Source organism: Rattus rattus, chromosome 2 (assembly GCF_011064425.1).
Source record: "Rattus rattus isolate New Zealand chromosome 2, Rrattus_CSIRO_v1, whole genome shotgun sequence".
In the NCBI taxonomy this organism is placed as follows: Eukaryota; Metazoa; Chordata; class Mammalia; order Rodentia; family Muridae; genus Rattus; species Rattus rattus.
The window spans coordinates 170,602,863-170,624,412 of NC_046155.1; the positions used below are offsets into that span (position 1 = coordinate 170,602,863).

The 21,550-nt window shown below is 47.9% G+C and overlaps 1 protein-coding gene across 1 annotated transcript; it reads right to left on the bottom strand.

Moving 5' to 3' along the window:
• Nucleotides 1-3,342: 3,342 nt before the first annotated feature.
• Znf180 (zinc finger protein 180) lies at nt 3,343-19,943 on the bottom strand. The gene is made up of 4 exons (XM_032894274.1): nt 19,863-19,943; nt 13,622-13,696; nt 9,826-9,949; nt 3,343-6,624 (listed from the first exon to the last, which is right to left on the bottom strand). The coding sequence occupies exons 1-4, from the start codon at nt 19,911-19,913 to the stop codon at nt 4,928-4,930; spliced, it is 1,947 nt and encodes a 648-aa protein (XP_032750165.1). The 5' UTR covers nt 19,914-19,943; the 3' UTR covers nt 3,343-4,927.
• Between the last annotated feature and the right edge of the window lie 1,607 nt (nt 19,944-21,550).

Sequence of the window (21,550 nt, forward strand, 5' to 3'; positions counted from 1 at the left end):
ATCCAACCTGGTCTATATGGTGAGTTCCAGACCACCCATGGCTACAAGGAGATTCTGAATCAAAAAAATAACCACAAGCCAAGCAAACCAGTCCAACATAAGTACTTCTTTCTAACATTGGTTGTATCTATAAATTAGGGGGATGGGCAATAAAGGGTCTGTTATCTCCCAGACTTTCAAGTCTTCAACAAAGCCAGAGTGTGGAGAACCTTTGCTGTTCTCTTATCTGACCAGGTTCTGAGATCTGCCTTCTGCCTTCAGCCTGATGCTGCTCTAGACAGAGCCCAGTTCAGAATGTCTCTCACTGCCAGGTACACTACATTCTCTAGTTAATTCTGTCAGAAGACTCTCTAAGGCAGTGGTTCTCAATTTTCCTAATGCTGAGACCCTTTAATACAGTTCCTCACGTTCTTTTTCTGGTGACCCCCAACTGTTGTGGTTTGGTCTGTTGCTATGTATTGTAGTGCTAAATTCTGTACCTGAAGGTCTAGTTGCCTATGAGTGAATCCTCACCTCTACCAGCTTTTGTTGTGCAAACCTTGTTCCTTAATTTAAAACTATTGGTTAAATAGAAATGGTACAGCCAATTCCTGGAGGGATTAGAGGTAGGTGGATTTTCAGTTACCTGGTTGGAGGTTGCAGAGAGAAAAAAAAAAGAGGACAAGGGATGGGAGATGGGGGTGAGAAGGAAAGGAGATGGACCATGAACACATGGCCAGGAGAAATGCCAAGTATTTGGGGTACACTGCTCAGGAGGTAGCCAAGCCAGCAGTTAGAAAAGTAGATTAGAAGTTACACCCTAATCTCCCCCCCCCCAGTAATTGTCAGTCAAATAAAATAACCAGTCTGAGTCTCATTCATTTGTAAGCTAGATGGGGATAAATTTATATTGGTTCAAATATACTTAACCATAAAACCATTTTCATTGCCACTTTATAACTTTACTGTTATGAATCATGTGTTTTCCAATGGTTATAGGTAACTCCTGTGAAGGGGGTCACAACTCACAGGCTGAGACCCACTGCTCTACAGTCGTCTCTTATCTTTAGCAGGAGTACTTTGAACTCCTTTTCCCTGCTTCGGGGAATTCACGTCTAAATTTCAGTGCACCGTTTTTACTAGGCAGGCTACGTCTTGCAGGAACCATGTTCATACAAATTAATGTAAAGCCAAATTACAGACCAGAACTCTGACTACAAGGTTTTGAAATTGTTTCAAAGGAACTCTTACCTGGCCCTTCATCTCAATTCCCAGTCTCCTTTTAAGAGTGACCTTTCTAGCAGGGTGGTAGTTGTACATGCCTTTAACCCCAGCACTCAGAAGGCAGATCTCAGAGCCTGGTCTACTTAGGCACACTTGCTCTTGCAGAGGACCCGGATTCAATTCCCAGCCCTCACAGGTGGTTCACAGTGATCTGTGGCGCCAGTCCCAAGGTATGTGACACTCTCTTCTGACTTACACGGGTACCAGGCATACGCATGTGCAGGCATACCTATGAGCAGAGCACTTACACATGTAGGACAGTACGTCTTTAAAACACTAGACCAGGTATGGTAGCTCCAGCTTTTAATCCTAGAAATTAGAAGGCAGAGACAGAGGCAGGTGGATCTCTGAATTCCAGGCCATCGAGGCCAGCCTGGTGAACAGAGTGAGTTACAGGACAGAGCTACACAGAGAAACCCTGTAGTGAGCCCTTTGGTTTCTTTGAATACAGAAATATGGAAATACGTTTTCATTTTGACCACAGATGTGGGATATGGGGTTGCTTCAGATCGTCCACAGCTGCTATGATTTGCCTCGTGCTCTAGCAGGGGCACGGTTTTACCAGCTACAGACAGTTTCTGCAGTCGCATGAAATTTGGAATTCTGGGGACTTCTCAGAGAGCATGTAAATGCTAGCGAGGGTGTAGGTTGTTGATAGCTGTAGGTTATTGTTGGTCACGGTTTGTTAAGTAGTTACGAACACAGAGGAAACAAACTAGATAATCCTGATGACAAAGACCAAACTTGCCCCAAGGAACTCGGCATCCCTCATCAGCAAGAAGCAGTCCAATGATAACATCGCTGCCCTTCCCCTGGACCCTTGTTTCCCCTCCTATCTAGTGTTAGGGGGATGAAAGGGTGGGGAACGGTAGAGGAAAGAAGAGCCCACAAAGTAGGCCAAGCCCAGCTAAAACCCGTCTCAAACAAACCAAAAGTTACTTCTGAGATCAAGGCTTCAGGGGCACAGTAACTTATAGGGGTAGAACTCACCATTTAGAAACAAAGATCAGGACAGACACACACCATTTTTAAAAATCAAGGGACAGCAATTTTGCTCCTTTTGATAAAGGTGCTCACCACCAAATTCAATGACCTGAGCTTGATCCCCGGAGTCCACGTGATGGAAAGAGAACCAATTCCCATTAAGTTGCCCTATTAATGGGGTTGGGGATTTAGCTCAGTGGTAGAGCGCTTGCCTAGCAAGCGTAAGGCCCTGGGTTCGGTCCCCAACCCCAAAAAAAAAAAAAAAAAAAAAAAAAGAAAAAAGAAAAAGAAAAAAAAAGTTGCCCTATTAACTCCATAGCATGTGTACCCCTCCATAATAAACAAGGGGGGAAGCCACCTCAAAAGGTAGCTGCAACGCTTGCCTGGAGAATTTATTCCTGGTTTATTAATTTTTTGTGTATGTATGAGTACTTTGCCCACATGTAAGTTTGTGTACCACATGTGTACCTGGTGCCCAAGGTCAGAAGAGCGCTGTATCCCCTAGAACTGCAGTTACAATGGTTGAGAGCCACCATGTGGATGCTGAGAACTGAATCCAGCAAGAACAGCAAGAGTTCTTACCTACCAGGTGGCCTCCCCAGCCCTCATTCTCTTTTTTTTTTTTTTTTTTTTTGAGTTTTGTTTTTTGGTTTTTTTTTTTTTTGTTTTTCGGAGCTGGGGACCGAAACCAGGGCCTTGCATTTGCTAGGCAAGCGCTCTACCACTGAGCTAAATCCCCAACCTCTCCCAGCCCTCATTCTTAAGACAGCATCTCGCCTAAGCAGCACGCTCTCTCTGAAAACTATTTGAGCACACCAGAGGGCACGGTACCACGGGAGGGGAGTGGAACGGCGCAGAGAGCGCCCCTGCACACTGCTTTGGAAGCACTTCCCTCTGTGTTGTCCATAGACCCCCAGGCCTCAGATGCTTTCTGCTGGAAGTTCACCTTGCTAACAAAACTTTCACTTTCAGGGTCCCGTAGAATCTAACCCTGGGGAGTGACTGGCCGAGGCTGAGCTTAGTGGAAACCACCAACCCTCACGGGACGTCAAGATGGCCATTCTTCAAAAGCTCAAACAAGTGGGACATCTGTTATTTTTTTGCTTCAGATAAAGTTTTATTCCTTGTACCATGTTATAGCACAACATGCATCTCGGAGAGATAACAACATAAACAACGGTATCAATAAATAGCTTATTATCCCTTTTCAACTTCACACTATACATAAACACTTTCTCAAGGAGGTTCCAGAGTCTCTATGGTCTTGACATGTGTTTGATTTCCACTGGCCATTTGCCTTAGTTGTAGAAAATCTTCACATTTAACAGAAGTGTATAAAACAAGTAATAAACTACCAATCAGGGCAACTAGGCAGACTGACACGGTCAAATACCCTGATCCAACATAAGGTCTAAGTTGAGTCACCACAGCACATCCAGCAGCCAACGGTTGACGTAAGTCTCTTAGGAAAGGCCATTGGTTTTCGAATTAGGTTCTCTGAGATTAGGATCTGAGTGCTTTCTTTCTTCAGGGAAAAGAACCAACGTTTAGTATGTATGTAGGAGTACACATAGGACGAGTTTGTTTTCTTTCTTTTTCTTTCTTTCAAGACAGTCTTGCTATGTAACACAGGCTGGCTTGAACAAGCCTCTTGACTCAGCCTCACTAGTGATGGGTTTTTAGCACGGGTTCACCTCCATGCTGGTCCAAGCTTAACCCTGCTTGTGGATTTCCTGACCCTTCCAGCTCATGGCCAGCATCCACAGCAATACTGTAGGGGGCTTTGAGGACAAGGGAGACCATTCCTTGGCTCAGATGAGCTTGGTTTAGCAGACTAGGGCCCTGACAACTTAATGGCCACCTGTCACTCTGAGGCAGTGACTCCTATGTTGTCTCCTGATGGCACGGAATGACTAGTAAGGACAGCATAAGAGCAAGCTTTGCAGTAGAAAAGCAGCTCCTTTGAAGAGCAGTAGGGTACTCTGAAGTGAGCTTACGTTTGGCTATGACTGGAACCTGAATGGTTAAGCCTGCATAAATGAGGGAACAAATGGCTCACCTGCCTGAAGTGAGTAGGTATGAGGACTCTGTACGGGGGATAAGGTGGGAGGTCGTGGCTTAGCCATCTAGTAGCATGAAGGAAAAGAGCCAGCAGCAGGAGAGCAAAGCTGCTGGCCAGCAGTTAACTTCCCTAAGTAAGAGCATTTAGAACGCACACCTCCTGAACAAAATCTACAGAGTGCCAGCTTTGCAACAGAGAAGCTGTGCTCTCAAGGACCAGGCCGAACTCACAAACAAGAGGGCTTCTGCACTAAGCTTGCAGTATTTGATCTAGCATTCAGTTTTTCTAAGTCTAGCTTCTGCCTTCTCTGTACACAGAGTGCTTTGGGAAACGATTTCTGACAGTTAAAGGTGACCTTTTGAGATTGGCTTAGGGACGATGCCTGCAGTCATCCTAGAACGCACCGCTGCCAGGGTGTAACAGCTTTTCTTCTCCAGGGACCTCTTGTCCACATCTGCCAAACCGAAGGCCTTACTCCTTTCTGTCACTGACACGGGGTGAGGAAAGGTCTGTGTGCATTCTTCTCACACCGACACTTCTGGTCAAGTGCATTCCTTCAAACGGAACTTCAGAGTATTGGACTGACAGGAGTCGACTCCAGCTCAGACTCTCAACTGGTCAGGACTTGCAGGACTCCTCGCTGTGAGTAGCCTGGTGCCTACTGCGCTTAGAACTGCTAATAAAGGCTTTGCCACATTGGCTGCATTTGTAGGGCTTTTCCCCAGTGTGGGTTCGCTGGTGGACAATAAGCCGGGCACTTAGGCTGAAGGTCTTCCCACACTGATTACACTCATAGGGCTTCTCTCCGGTGTGAGTCCTCTGATGCTGGGTAAAGCAGGAGCTCTGCCGGAACGTCTTCCCGCACTGGCCGCACTCGTAAGGCTTTTCCCCGGTGTGTGTCCTCTGGTGAACGACGAGAACGTAACTCTGACTGAAAGATTTCCCGCACTGCTTGCACTGATACGGCTTCTCTCCAGTATGAGTTCTCTGGTGCATGACAAGGTGTGAGCTGCGATTGAATGATTTCCCACACTCGTTACACTCATAAGGCTTCTCTCCCGTGTGGGTTCTTTGATGCGACACCAGCTGGGAGCTCCAGCTGAATGATTTCCCACAGTAGTTACACTCGAAGGGTTTCTCTCCTGTGTGAGTCCTCTGATGGGCAACAAGCTTATAGCTTTGGCTGAAGGACTTGCCACAGTGACTGCACTCGTAAGGTTTTTCTCCAGAGTGAATTTTCTGATGCGCGATGAGCTTGTAACTCTGGATGAATGACTTCCCACACTGGGTGCATTCGTACGGCTTCTCTCCCGTGTGGGTTCTTTGATGCGCGATGAGTTTGTAGCTCTGGCGGAACGACTTCCCACACTGGTTGCATTCATAAGGACGCTCGCCAGTGTGAGTTCTTTGATGCACCACGAGCACATACCTCTGGGTGAAAGACTTCCCGCACAGATTGCACCTGTATGGTTTCTCTCCAGTATGAATCCTCTGATGAGAAACGACGTGTGAGCTCCGGGTGAAGAACTTCCCACACAGGTTGCATTTGTACGGCTTTTCCCCCGTATGGGTTCTTTGGTGAGCAATGAGATGGGAGCTCCAGCTGAAGGACTTGCCACAGTACTTACATTCAAAACGTTTCTCCTCAGAGTAGTTTCTCAGGTTTTGGGGAAGAGACGGACTTGGGGTGGTACATTTATACTGGCCTTCTTTAATGAGAAGCTTCTGTTGCTCATTGAGGGCTATGCTATGGTTCAAAACTTGCCCGCGACCTTTAAAGCCAAAGCTTTTACCTTCCAAACGAACTTTTTCATTTAGATTTAGGGGCACACCTTGGCCAAAGGGTTGAACACGACCGTTAAATTCACAGGCTTTCTCTCCTTTCGGGGTTCTTATACACTGAGTGGGATGAAGGCTCTGAGGAACTTTCCCAGATTTGTCATCTTCAAAGAAATCCGCATTGTTGTTGATCTGTTGGTGACTATTTGCAACATCACCATGTAACTTTTTAACATGTGACGCTTGTTTATGAAAATGGTTTCTGAGAGGTATCATGGGGAATGAAGGCCGGCTGGTACTCAGGCAACTCCTGTCAAGGCCAGGATCCCCGTAGACAGTCCCAGGAGGACCAGCACTACCCTGGGTCAAGACCCCCTCCTCTTGCTTGTCCTGTTGTTTCCCCAACTGCTCCCCACATGAAGAAAGCCAAGGATCATCTCTTGCCAACACCTCTGGCTTCAATCCACGGGACGGTTCTTCATCAAAGACGGTCTGCTTTGAGGTTGTTTCTTCTATTCTGTGTACAGCTGTCGAGTCTGGAAGACAGTTCAGCAAGACACTTGTATTAGTCACTTTTATCACACCAGGAACAATGCCCAACAGTAACAAGCCTTCAGAAGGAAGACTGACTTTGGCATATGACTCAGAAGATTCAGACTATAATTCCTTAGCCCCAGGGTCTTGTGTAGAACATCATGTCAAGGGGAGTGAGTGGAAAGGGTTCCTGTGATAGCTAGGAATCAGAGAATGATCAGAGCGAAGATATAACCTAAGGCACACCAACAAAACGGTCCCTTTCTTCAAACCACACCCTACATTCTGGTTTCTAGAACCTTCCAAAATAGTGCCGCCTGCTGGAGAATATACATTTAACACATGAGCATGTGGGATATGCTTTATATCCAGACCATAACAACATCCTATGAAGTCCATCCCCCAAGAAAGTTAGGGCTAGATAGAAGGATAAAGCTTACAAGGACTACAGAAAATGTTTTGACTTACGTACCTCCAACCTGGATAGAGAAATGAAAGAGAGGGCAGTGAGCTCAGAGTGCCACATCCCTGGCCAGGTGGTGGAGGCAGAGGCAGATGGAGCACTGAGTTTGAGGCCAGCCTGGTCTACAGAGTGAGTTCTAGGACAGCCAGGGCTACACAGAGACACCCTGTCTCAAAACAGAAAATGAAACAAAGAAACCAAGTGCCACAGCCCAGTCTTTGACTCAATCTATTTGCATCTTAATTTTATCTAAATAAGCAAGACTTTAACAGTCATGGACTTACGTATCTCAAGATAAAATCACCTATGCAGGGGCGGGAGTAAAAATAATAAATCTTTATGCAGAACCTATAAAGCCTCAAGCAAATTAACAAATAGGAATAAAGCAAAAAGTGCTAAAAACAAAAAAAGCCCCAAAAGAAGACATAAAGAACCTTCCGATTTGTATTAGTGCTGGACACATGTTCACCGCAGCTGGTGGCTACACTTCTTAGAAAGCTCTGGAGGCCGGAAACTGACTAGCCAGTGTGCATCAACAAGTCATTAACACAGTAAAGTCATTAACACAGTACATTTGTGATGCAGGAACTCAGGATGGGCAATGTCACCCATTCTCCAAACTCCTGATGGGCTATGGACTCTGGATTCCTGTGACTTCTACCGAGATTAGCGGTTTGTACACGGCCTGCTTCTGAGTTACTGTTAGGTAATACTTTAGAGCCCATGTGGGAAAGTGGTCACCCACACGGTCCGTAAGACAGGGGATGCACCAGAGGGTCTGCAAACAGATCTCACGCACATGTAATGGCTGTGTGTGTAGCTCTCAACTGGTGTAACTGAGCCACTCACTATGGGTACCGTGCAACACTGCATGATGAATGACAGTTGTCATGGCTTCCGGAACACCTACCTCTGTAGGGTGGACAATGAAACAGTGAAGACCCAGACACAGTGGAGTTGGTGCTGGTGTGAGCTGGTTATATTCCAACAAACAGAGAGGTGGGACAGTCACTAGACTCTCACTTAGAGTCCAGTCACCAAGTCCTCCTGCCCCCACTACCCGTGTCTTGAAGAGGAGCTAGAGCAGAGGGAGAAGGCTTTAGTGGGGCCTGGGCTTCTCTAAGTTTTCTCCATGCTGGGTATGTGGCTTTTTAAAGGTCCATTTGCCTCATGTCACCTCTGTTCCTACAGTAACCTAGTAAATGTACTCGTTGACCAAGCTTGGAAGTAAGTGTTGTGGGAGGACTACGGAGGGAACAGACATTTCTGTATGTCTCCCTCCGAAGTCCCATGAGAACTGGAAGACACACTGATAAGTTCTGTATGTCCCTTGCTTTAGGAAGGGACTGCGTAGTTGGTGCGCTGATGGAAGGAGAGACTGACTGGACTTTGGATATTTATGCTAGAGACAGAAGAAAAATCACAGAGGTTGGTCCCAGGCTTTGGCCGTTGTTAGGATCTGTGAAGACTGAACAAGTGCAAACTCAATAAGTTATAGTTTATATAAATTTGCGTTCCCAGGGTGGGGCAGGGTCACCTGTGTTAAAAACTCTGCAAGGCTGCAGAACAGACCGCAAGAGCATAGGAATGCCTGGCCTGCCAGGGCTTCCAGATCTCCAAGTGCCACACTGTGCCTTCCCCCAACACCAAGTCCCCAGGCCTTCCAGTGCAGCCCAGCTGAAAGCTTCCCCATGTTCCTCAGGGTCTCCCAGCTTTCCATCGTTGCCAGCAATCCCTCAACACTTCAAGGAGACACTCGCAGGAGTGCAGTGAGGGTAACTGGGAGGGTGCCGTGAGCTACAGAACACCTCCGAACCTTTCCAGGGGCTGCAGAAAGGACTGACATGCAGGACTGCCAGGTCCAGGTCTGGTCTGAGAAAATCAGAATAAATTCTCTGGGCAGCATCTCCAAGAACATGGAGAAAGACTCCTGGGACACATGGCCAGGAAGCCAGTGCTGCAGGCTGACCTTTGACCCTCGTGCTGAGCACACAAAAGAAACAAAGGTTAAAAAAGTAAATCTGGAGTCAGCAGCGGCCTCTGAGCAGATCGGACTCTCCTTGTTCGCCCAGCTCGCTCAGCTCCTTCCAGCAGCCACATCTGACAAACCCAATATGGCTGAGATCGAGAAATTCAGCAAGTTGAAGTTGAGGAAGACAGAAACGCAAGAGAAAAATCCTCTGCCTTCAAAAGAAACCATTGGACAAGAGAAGCAAGCTAGCGAATGGTAGCGAGGCGAGCTCCGAGGCGAGCGCTGCCGACACGCACCGTACATTCCACAGGCGTTGCCTTCTTACTTTACTTCCCTTTGCTGTTTAACTTCATGAGGTGCGAAGAGGTTGGATCAAGTTTAAATGACTGTGCTGCCCCTTCCACATCAAAGAAGCAGAACTACTGACCAGGAAGGCCTCCCCTGCCTCCCCCGCCCATCCGCTGGCCTAGCTGGCAGAGAGGGAAAAGAACTTGCATGTTAGTGAAGGAAAAGGCTGGGTGGGAGACGGTGGACTAGGGAGTAAAATAGAGATGGTCCACGATGTCCTGCGGGATATAAAACGCAGTTCAATCAGAGTGCCTTTTTTTTTGTTGTTGTTGTTCAAACAATTTTAATTATTGGAATGCACAATTTTTAATATGCAAATAAAGTTTTAAAACCTGAAAAAAAAAAAAAAAAGTAAATCTGGTGGCTGAGCCCCACGACTTAACAGGAAAGGAAAGCGCTAGTCCTCGGCTCAGTACTCACCCCATAGGTCCCTTCCAGGGCCTGCCAGGGTCACAGGTCTCTCTGGGGCTCTTTGGGCCTTGCTCCAAGTGCTCTGTCCCTCCTCCGTGAGGTCCACAGTCACAATCTTGAAGTCTGTGCTCTCCTAGAACAGCACACACTGGGCAGTTATCCTTAGACCATCTGCATCCAAAGCATCTCAACCAGGGTCAAAAGCCCTGCTGGGCTGCAGATGCTGGGCCTGCTTTTACCCCGGAAAGAGGAACATCAAAGAAGAAGCATACAGAGTCTCTTTGACTTACTTACTCACTCGGTGTACAGACTAAACTCAGACCCTCGCACACGCTAGGCAAGCACTTAAGACATTGAGCGGTTACGAACCTTTAAAAAGTTATTCAGGGACTGCTGGGGACATGGTGCGACTGTCAAGATCACTTGTTGCTGTTGCAGAGGGCCAGGGTTCAATTCCCAGCACACATACGGTGCCTCACAAACACCTGTAACTCTAGTTCCAGAGGATCCAGCAACCTCTTCTGACCTCTACGGGTAAGGGGTACACGTGTGCTGAACATACATTAAGACAACACACTCGTATACATGAAATAATATAAATAATTGTATTTATTACTTTACGTGAGTGGATGTTTTGCCTGCATTCATTTATGTGCACATGTGGGCAGTGCCAGCAGAGGCTGGAAGAGGCCATCAGACGCCCTGGCATTGGTTGAGGACTCTTGTGAGCTGCCATGCTAGGAGTTGAACCTGGGTTCTCCAGAGGAGCAGCAGTGCTCTGATTCACTGGGCCATCTCTGCAGCCCCCAGATTTTTACCATTTGTTACCGTCATGTGTCTGTGTGACAGAGGAGCAGGAGCCTGCGTGTGCCACAGGCTCGGGCGCTGACTCCTGCCTTCCCCCTGCTGACACAGAGCTTGCTCTTTCTGCCATGCTGGCTAACTGGTAACTTGGCAGCTTCCTGGAAAATCGTCTGGCCAGTGGATTACTGGGGCTGGTGACATGGATCAGAGGAGAGAGGCACTTGCCATGAAGTCTGAAAACTTTGAGGCTCACAGAGGAGAAAGAGAAATGACTCCAAGGAGTTTTCCTGTCCTCCAAGGAGTCTAACCTCCACAAACATGCTGTGGCCTGAATTTGTACACACACACACACAGAAATCGGGAGTCAGCACGTGTGTAATGAGGCCTCTCAGGACTCTAGTTCCCACACACACCAGTTTTCCTTGGTGATTAGCGCAGGAGTTCACACAGGCCTCTTGAATTGTGAGGCAAGCAGCCCACACGAAGTACACCCGAGACCCCAGCACACGCCCCCTTTTAGTTTGTTTGAGATGGGCTCTCACAAAGTCCAGGTTGGCTTCAAACTCATGGTGTAGCTGAGGCTGCCAAATGCCCTCACACCCGGTTTCGTGCAATGCTAGGGACTAATCTGAGGTCTTCCACACATGCTAGGGATGCAGTCTACCGACTGGCCAAACCCAAACTCCATATTCGCTCCCTGAGGGTAAGAAAAACCCAGCTCTCAGAGGCCGAGCAATCACCACACAAGCATGAGGAGCCGAGTTCAAACCCCAGCAGCCACAACGAAGCCAGGTGGACATGGTGGGCTGTAACCTAGCTCGTTGGAAGCTGAAAGAAGGTTATCTCCAGGGCAGGACAGCTACCTGAGCTGGTTAAATTCAGCGAGATCCAGATCAGTAAGCAGTCTTACCTCAATAAATAAGGTGGAACTGGTGGTGAAAGATACCTCATGTAAACCTCTGGTCCCTAAATAAATGTGCATGTGCAGCATATATGCACACACGCACACACGAACCCACGTCTTTTTGCCTTGTAACCCTGAGGTCCACTAAGCTATACCTACTACTGCCCACCAAGGTCTGCATTTCATCTTCTGCCTCAGGCATTAGCAAAGTCTAGGTGTCAGGTAAATCCAGCCCAATGCCTGGTTTTCTAAGTATGGGTTTATTATAATTTAGCACGCCCAGTGGATACTGTATTTTAGGTGACTGGCTTATTTCTATATAGCAGCAGAGCACAACTAGCAAGGAGACTATATAAACCACAACCCCAAAACGCTTACTCACTGACACAGAAACAGAACAAAATAAAGAAACATTGCTGCTCTGCTTGGTTTTGGAGGATAAGGAGGATGAGGATGTCCTATGTGAAATTCACTAGTGTGAGATAGAGGAAACTTCTTTAAAGGTCGATGAAAGAAAGGAGATATGTCTTTCTACTTGGTGGTAGAGTCTCTCTACCTAGAATCCCCCAGTGAGGGGCTGGGGGCGTGGCTCAGTGGTAGAGTCCCTGCCTAGAATCCCCCAGTGCGGGGCTGGGGGCATGGCTTGGGGGTTAGAGCACTCATCTTGCACACAAGCATCCTATGTGAAGTCCTTGGCACCAACAATTATGATAAATGAAGTTGTCAACCATGCTCATGGACTGACTGCTTTAAACAGGACAGAAGCTCTAACAAGCCTTAGAGCTGGTCTCTAATAAGTGAGGCAGAAGCTGAAATGGATGGGGATTTCGATCCATAAGGAAGTGCCCAAAACAGTAAATACCAAGTAACTGAATGCCTTTGCCACCAACAGTTCTGTAAACTGACCCGACATTTGTGGACCAGGATTTTGGAGGCTGTGGCCTGTGAGCAGGACATGGGAGTTGAAGCACAGGAAACTGCGTGAACATGCTGCCATCCGGGCATTCTTCTCAGGCCCATCGATTTCACCAGAATTGCAAAGGTGTTTTAGTGATTACCCTAAAACTGGATGCGGAAATGCAAGCTACCAGCTGCCAGCTAGGCTGAACACTGGTCTGGAAGGGTCTTTAAATCTCTAAATCCATGCTTTGCTATACTAACTATTCACCCCTGCTGCCTAAGAGCCGCGTAGATATCAGGTAAGGGCCTCGGGTTGGTTTAGCAGGTAAAGACGCTCGCTGCCAGCTTGCCGAGATGACAAATGCGTTCATTTTGGCATTCAGAAAATAGCGAGTTTGAGGTTCTGGTCAGCCAGGGATCATAAAAACACCTTGTCTTTTTTTAAAAAGGAGGGGGGCTGGAAGGGTGGCTCAGTGGTTCTTGCAGAGGACCCAGGTTCAATTCCCAGCACCCACATGGCAGCTCACACCTGTCGGTAACTCCGTCTTCGGCAGCCCTCACACAGACACACATGCAGGAACACACCCATTCACACAGAATGAAAAGATATCATTCATTCATTCATTCATTTATTTATTTATTTATTTATTTATTTTGGTTCTTTTTTTCGGAGCTGGGGACCGAACCCAGGGCCTTGTGCTTCCTAGGCAAGCGCTCTACCACTGAGCTAAATCCCCAACCCCATCATTTATTTTTTTTAAAAAGGATACTTACTATAAAGCTTTACACCCTGAATTTGTTCCCTGAATTCCACATGATAAAAAGTGAAAACCAGCTCTTAAAAAAAATTACCCTCAGGCATTAAGAGTTCTACATCTTCATGCAAAGGAAGCCAAGGAACAGACTGTCTTCCAAGTAGTTAGAGGAGGGTCTCAAAGCCACAGTAATGCACTTCCTCCAACAAAGCCACACCCACTCCAACAAGGCCACACCTCCTAATAGTGCCACTCATGGGCTGAGCATATTCAAACCACGACCTGTAGGGTTGCACCTGAGCCCTCTGAACATACAACAAACACTTCGCCCACTTCCACCCACTCACCGCTCACTTCCGCCCCCTCTGGTTCCCTTCAGTGTGCTTCCACCACTCACCACCATGCACATCTCCAGGTGAAGGGTGGGCCTTGTCCAACTCACCTGAGGCAAGATGTCCAGTGACCCAGCATCTTCTCCCTCCACTTCGATGATCATCTCTTGGGGTAGAACAAAGTTCTGAGAAGCCAAACACATGAGACAAAGGGAACCCATCAGAGAACAAAGCCCACGCTGGAACCCCCATGATGTGTCTGTAGGATCTGACTTGCACATCCAACTGCCAGTCTCTGCTCCCCTCCACATAAGCTCAAGGAAACCTGTGGAGAGAGAAGGGAAGCACAAGACCGCTGTGAGCGCTTCAGCATCGCCCTGCTTGTCAGCTGAAGGTGGCTGAGTGAAGCTAGGATACACGTGGATAAAAGAACTCACCTGGTCTGGCCTGCCCCCTGGGCCCTGCCTAAACCCCTGCACCGCTGAGCAGTACACAAGCAACTCAGTCTCTAGCAAGACCCACGCCAGAAGCAACTCAGAGTGACTAAGAAATTAACCTCAAACTAAGTCAGACATGGTGGTGCACGACCGTCACCGTAGCACTTGGGAGGCAGGAGGACCACGAAGTTCAAGGGTAGACTCAGCAACATAGCTTCTTACAGGCCAGCCTCCCGGAGAGCTCCTACAGAGGAGATGTCCCCGTGCTTCAGAGTCCTTACTGAGCACTCATGAGGACTAGAGCTTGGATCCCAGCACCCACGTCACCACCCAGGCTGTCCTGCCAAAGGCTGCAACCTGCTGAGCTGGGCAGAGACAGGAGAATGGCTGGGCCTCTGTCTCCCAATCTAGCCGAAGAGTGCAAGCCCCAGGTTCAGGGGATGTGAAGAATAAGAAAGGACACTGTGGGAGGCACGCACACCTGCACACATAAAGTCAGACACAATACAGACACAAGAGCTATCAAAAAGCGCCAATAAAGCAACGGGTGATGTACCCACGGCTGCGGCTGGAGCGAGGGCTCGGCAGCCAGAGGACTGGCAGCTGAGACTCTAGGCGGCTTCTTTAGGTACCTCGTAGCCGTTGTACATGACTCTGCCCTAACTACAGGGGACTTGGGAGGTGCTAGGGCACACAGGCTGAGAAGGTTAAGTAAAGGGGCTCCTTGTACGCAGCTACAGGGAAGCCATGGTCCCAGGCTCAGCTCTGAGAGAACCATACCTTGTTGTATGAGGAGGGGAGATGATTACTTCCCAGACAGAATATTCTGTAAAACTAGACTCGCATTCAGCTATTGTTTCATGGCTTCTGTTTGCTTGTTCTCTCTCAACCTCTGGGTGGTTTAGGGACACCCAGCTTCCAAGGCACCCTCTGGGCAATCCCCCTGCTTGGTATAACAGAGCACATCACCACAGGCTATCTGACAAAACCACATGACAGCCCGACGGGTTGGGTCTCCAGCACTCGTGCAAGCCTGAGTGTTAGCAAACATACAGCAGCGAAACTATCCCTCCCTTGCACAGGACCCCTCACCACTCGAGCTCCGGCTGACTGCAGAGCCACCTGCACCAGACAGCACAGACCCCCTCTTCTCCTGAATTTTTTTTAAATAAAGATTTGTCTATTTATTATATTTGAGCACACTGTGGCTATCTTCATACACACAAGCCGAGGGCATCAGATCTCATTACAGATGGTTGTGAGCCACCATGTGGTTGCTGGGAATTGAACTCAGGACCTCTAGGAAGAGCAGTCAGTGCTCTTAACCACTGAGCCATCTCTCCAGCCCTCTTTTCCTGTCTTTACTGGACTCTTTCTATTCCGGTGCAATGACTGCCTTCCTGTTACATCCACCACCACACTCCATCATGGATTCTATGCTATGAGGATATGTGACTGGGGGACCACAAGATGGCTCAGTGGATGAGGGTACTTGCTGCCAAGCTTGTCAACCTGAGAGAACTGACTCTACAAAGTTGCCCTGACCTCCATATGTGCACGGTGACACGTATATGCACACGGGTGCATGCTCAAACATGCACGAAAATACAAATGTGGTTTTCTTGAGCCAGAGACGTAGAATCAATTGCTAATGACAACAGAAGATTTACCTGTGACCTGGGCTCAGCCATGAGGGTTTCTCTTTCCAATCAGTTTGTGGCTGTTATAAAGGAACTACAACTAAGTGTTAAAGGGAACAGAAAGTCCCACAAGTTAGTAAACTGAACATAAAAAAAAAAATGTCCTTAGTCCTGAAAGCCCCTGAAAAATCCTGTATACTGATTTCTACTGTGAGTTCCAAGGCCATCGTGCTGTCTTCCAGTTGTGGTCATGAGCATCTTGAAGTCAGCAAAGGGAGAGATGGACCACAGACCAGAGCCAAAGCACTGTCATTGACCAGATCTCAAATACTCAGTCAGTCATCTCTGAGCCTTGATGTTTTCTTTCATTTCTGCCTCCTACAGGCTTTTATTATTAAATATATACCTGATTTACTGGTTTGAATTATATGTCTAAGTGCTGATTCTTACAGAGATGACCAACTGGTCAGCCCTGAAAACATACATACAAGTAACATTGTACAAACCCAGCAGGTTACATTTAGAAAACATACATACATACACACACACACACACACACACACACACACACACACACACACACACACACACACACACACACACACAAACAATGGGGAAAAGGCCACGAATCTGCAAGAATGAAGAAAGGAATACGGGAGGCTTTGGAGGGAGGTGGAGGAGGGGGAAACAATGTAATTATATTACTATCTCACAATTAACAGAAACGATACAAAAGGAAACTGCTCCTTTCCGTTCATATCATCCTTGTCCTACTATTGCGCCTTCCTTAGAGGGCACGATGGGAAGGAGGGTCAAGTGGAGAGATGACTGGGAAGGTAGGAAAGAGAAGCAGGGGTAGGAATGATATTCAAAAAATATTTGAAAAAGCCCCCTGTAAGCCTAATCTCTGTCAGCTTCCTAAATCCTCATTGCATGCACACGCATGCTCACATACGAACTTAATCCTGGAAGCCATCACTTCCCTAAGAAGCCTCCCTCCGGCAGCCGGCTGTCCTGGAGACTTCCGAAGTGATTCCAGGGTCTTGCCATTGCTCTTGTTTGCTTCTTTGTGAAGACGGGGTTTCTCCGTGTAACCCTGGCTGTCCTGGAACTCACTGTGTAGTTGAGGCAGGCTTTGAACTCAGAGATCTGTGACTATAGGTATGCACCTCCGTGCCTAGCTGCCACTGCTCTTCACTGCCCACTAGAACTTGCTGAAGTCACCATATACTTTGTTCCCAGGGCATGGAAAAAGCAAGTTACTGACCAGGAAGTTTCTTCCCGCTGGCTGGCTTCCTTAGTACTTTGTATTGCACTGGCTGATGTGGCCAAACAACCAAGAAAGACCATTAACAGTTCACCCAGCTGTGAACCCAGTAAGCTACGATAACGGCTAAGACAAGCCCACAAGTACATAGTGGCCTGGATATTAGGGGGCTAACCAATCACTTTGCATTGGAGTTAGGAGAAGATGCATGCCTGGTACTGTAAAAGTGCCTAAAAGCCTGTGCTTGTGGGGCCCACATGCCCTAGAGGTGAACCTGTTACTATTGTTTTTGTTGAATGAGCATTGTAACAAACTACATTCTAATTCTATTTCTTTTCTTTCTTTCTTTTTTTTTTTCTGGAGCTGGGGACCGAACTCTAATTCTATTTCTAAATCTATTTCTATGCCATAGATTAGTACAGCTCTCAGACCTCAACAAAGGTTTTTGGTTATGTTTTGTTTTTGGGGTGGTTTGTTTTGTTTGCACAGTGGTGAGGGGTTGACACAGAAAGCCACAGCTGATCAATGTACACGGAACAGGTCTGTGGAATGCTCAGCCACAAATAAGACTTATCTGTAACAGCCCCTCCTGTCCCGTCTCAGGGACCGTGATGGAAAGGACTGAAGGACTGTAAGAGCTACAGATCAATGAGAACAGGAACAAACACTGTCTTCTGGCCAAGACAGACTGCACTCAGGATGAGACCCATAGACCATCAAGCCACCCAATATCCTACCCTGGTGGGCGGGCGGGCGGGGCATGGCTCACAAGGAGCCACTTCTGCCTGAGGAACTACTGACAATAGGTGTCTCCTGGGGGAGGGGAACTTAGTTTTCTTTGAAGATGGAGCTTACCATAGGTTACCCCGATATTCCAGCGGATGCTGTGATGGTGGACCTAGGAGGAGTTAAGGGAACAGTGGGAGGTGAATACAGTCAAAATGTGTTATGTGTGTGTGTATAAGGCTCTCAGAGAATTAAAACACTGTACTAAAAACAGAAGAAAACGGGATTTCAACATATGCATAGGAAACAGAGACTCAAACGGAGGGGGAAGGAACTTGAAGGTGACATAGGTGTGGAGGAAAGAGGAAAAGCTGAGAAAGTCAACAGGGTAGAGACAGTTGTTCGGCTGCACAGCTAGTGATGGGTCAGCACTCAGAGCCCTTTGTGTTGACGATTTTTAGACTTAGGTCTTGTCATCATGTCCAAAAGGAATTTGAAATTGTTACTGAACTGTTTTAACAGTAAGTGGCTTGGGAATTAGAGCCTAGTTTCTTGTGAGCCAATCGGCCAAAGCCTATGGAGATCTTAGCCGTCAGTCAGAGGATTCCAAAGTCCTGCCTATTGTGTGGTAACACTGTTACCAGGCAAAAGACTGTCAGACTGAGGATAGCTCCCATCATATCGTCAAAGCACTGCCGCATGAGTTACCTAAAGGATTTAATATGGCTTTCGTATAATTTCAAGTGAGGTCTTTAAATTGGGTCTTTGTATTCTCCTCAGTATTGGGAAGCACAAAAACCCACCCTTTTCTTGCTGCTCTTGGAGAGGACCCTAATTTAGTCTTCCATACCCACAAGAGGTACCTCACTGCCTCCTGTAACTCTGGCTCCAGGGGATTTGATGCCCTGTTTTGGTTCTGTGGGCACCAATACACATGTGGAATATAGTCACACAGAGACACATAAAAGTAAACCTTAAAAAATAAATAAATACCAGCTGGAGAAATAGTTGAGCAGGCAAGAGCACTGGCTGCTCTTGCAGAGGACCTGGGTTCCATCCCCTGCACCTACGTGGATGGTAGTTCACAACCGTTTATAACCCCAATTCCAGGGGATCCAATGCCCTCTTCTGGCCTCCTTGGGCACCGGGCAAGCATAGAGGGTATAGATATACACATAAGCAAAACATCCATACACATCAAGTTTAAAACTCAGTAAATAAAAATAATCTCTCAACTTTAAAAGTTAGAGGACTAGAGAGAGAGAGAGAGAGACAGAGAGAGAGATCAAGGGTTAAGAGTTCAGATCCTAGAAGTGAGGTAACAAGCCAGATGGCCCATGCATAACTGTAACCCCAGCTCAGAGGAACAGAGAGCAGAGAATCACTAGAACCTACTGGCTTCCAGCCTATCTGGGGAAATGCTAGCCTTTGGTGTGTGACAGAGTCTTCCTGGGGAGATGAAACATACATGTGTCTACTTAGGCCAGAAAGGAAACCATGTATACCAATCCTGGGTTCTCTAAGAGAGCAGGCTGAGCAAGCCGTGGGAAGCGAGCCAGTAAGCAGCACCCTCCCTGGCCTCTGCATCAGCTCCTGCCTCCAGGTTCCTGCCTGCTGGCACTCCAGTCCTAATTTACTCTGGCGATTAACAGCCAAATAAACCCTTTCCTCTGCAAGTTGCTTTGGTGTTTTGTTACAGCAACAGAAATCCTAAGACGGGGTTCCTAGCAGGAGCAGGGGTGAGGGCTCCTAGCAGGAGCAGGGGTGAGGGTTCCAAGCAGGAGCAGCTACATCCCCAGAGCTCATGCACAGCTGGTGAGTAGTTCAACAAGCCCATGGGGCTCCTTTGCAGTTTGCCTCTAGTTTCCTCTGTGACCGTTGGGTTTTTGCTTCCATTATCTCAGGGAAGGAGCCCTCCTGGCTTTCCACTTTATTGGCTCTGTGACATTTTATTTACCCTTTACCCTCCACCCCCAACCCAGAGGGAACACTTCAATTGGAAGAAATTGCTCTAAAATGTCAGAAAGGCCATCTCTCACAACAGTACGTAAAGAGTAACAGAGACCATCACCTGGTGCCTTCTTCTGGCCCCTGCACAGGCACATACCCCTGCAAACACATGTGTATACATGCACAGACACATGCTGGCTAATCTTTTAAGAAGCCTCCCACCCATGAGGGACCAAATCCCTTAAATAATGCAAAGAGATTTGCAAGGCTCAGGCTGTGGGGCCAGGCAGGAAAGAGCTGGGGCTACCCGGGGAAGGGTGGCTTCACTCACCTCCACACAGGCCTGCAGGGACTCCGGGGACTCATCATCTTGCTGCTCCATGGTCCCCTCCGGGTGTGGCGTGGTGCCAAGCTGCACAAACAAAAGAAGCTCTGTACAGCCTGCACTGCCGCCCGCTCTCCAGCCCAGCCTGCCCTTGGCAGTTAATGCTCCAACTGGACACTAACCAAGAATCCCTGAAGTCCTCCTCCAGGCCACATCTTTGCAGCTTCAATTTGTTCCTCCATTCCCACCACCCTGTAAGCCCACCTCATGCTCAAAACATGACCATCTGCCCAGTACCAAACCGTGTAGCTCCAATCAAGACTCACTGGGTGCTGGGAACCCCACAAATACCCAGCACTCAAAAAACCCCTTAATATTACATGCTTTACTGCCTTGAGTGTGCAACTTCAAGACAACCCCTCTACCCAGGGCTAGGAAACTATAGCCACTGACCAAACAGAGGAAATTCAGGACACAGCCCCCGCCTTCCCAGACAGTTACTTTACCAAGAACACTGCCCTTTTATCAGCAAACATCCAGAGTCTCCATCTTCCTATCCAAGCAGCCAGAGACAGGACAGACCCTCCTTCCACCATCCAGCCAGAATCTGTCCCAGATTCTTACCCAAACCCTCAGGCCCTGAATTTGTTACTCGAACCTGACTCCTCCATCAGTCTGGAGGACTTTTGGACCTAGAGCCGCAATGGTCTATGCAGGACTGAGGACCTCTGGCTGCTTTTATAGGCATGTGCCACCACACCAGATATATGAAGTGCCAGAGATGGAACCTGGGCTTCGTTCATGCTAGGCAAGCACTTAACCAGCTGAGTTACACCCCAGCTCCAGGCGGATTCTTATAGGAATCTGTATGCCCCTGTGTTTCTAAGCCACAGCTGCCACAGTGGTCCTGTGGTCACCAGTTCTGCATATCTGCAGAGCTGCAGTTAAAATACAACATCACCTGAGTCTGAGCATGTAGTTCCTGAACCAGTCCTAGGTCCTCAACACTCGGCTCCCTAGGTGTCCTCAAGCCTGGGTTAGAGCTGCTCCCAAGGGACCGGGACCCTTCCCTGTCTTCCACCCTTCCTATAAACCTACGCATTCTCTTGCTTCAAGACAGAAGAGGCCAGCAATACCTACTCTGTAAAGATGCTTATAGCATCTGCCTCCTCCCAGCTACTTGTCCATCAGAAGGCAGCTAAGGTGGGGGAGTCCTCTGAGGGGTCCTTACCTCCAAGCTGGAGTCTCTACCCAACTTGAACATGTTCAGGTTTCCCAGTTCCAGATCCTCTAATCTAATAACACTGGCACGCACGGGGGCCTTCTGCCTAGAATCCTCTGCTAGGCCCTTGCACCCTCAAGCTGGTACTTGACTGTCTAAAGGACTGATTAACTGAAGCTATACTGCCTCTCCTGGGACAAGAACCAGGAACTCCAGGCTGCTCTCGTGTGTACCCATTTCTTCCAAGTCGAAATGGTCCCTTCTAGAGGGAGAAGGGAGGCTCCTAAGACTCAGGAAGTAAAACTTAAAAATCTCAGAAGCTGAAACTTTCACACACACACACACACACACACACACACACACACACACACACACACCACACACACACACACACAAAATAGCAAAGGCTGGGGAGGAGGTACCCTGCTCACATAGGCTGCCTTTGAGGCTTGCAGGCACCTCCAGGGGCAGC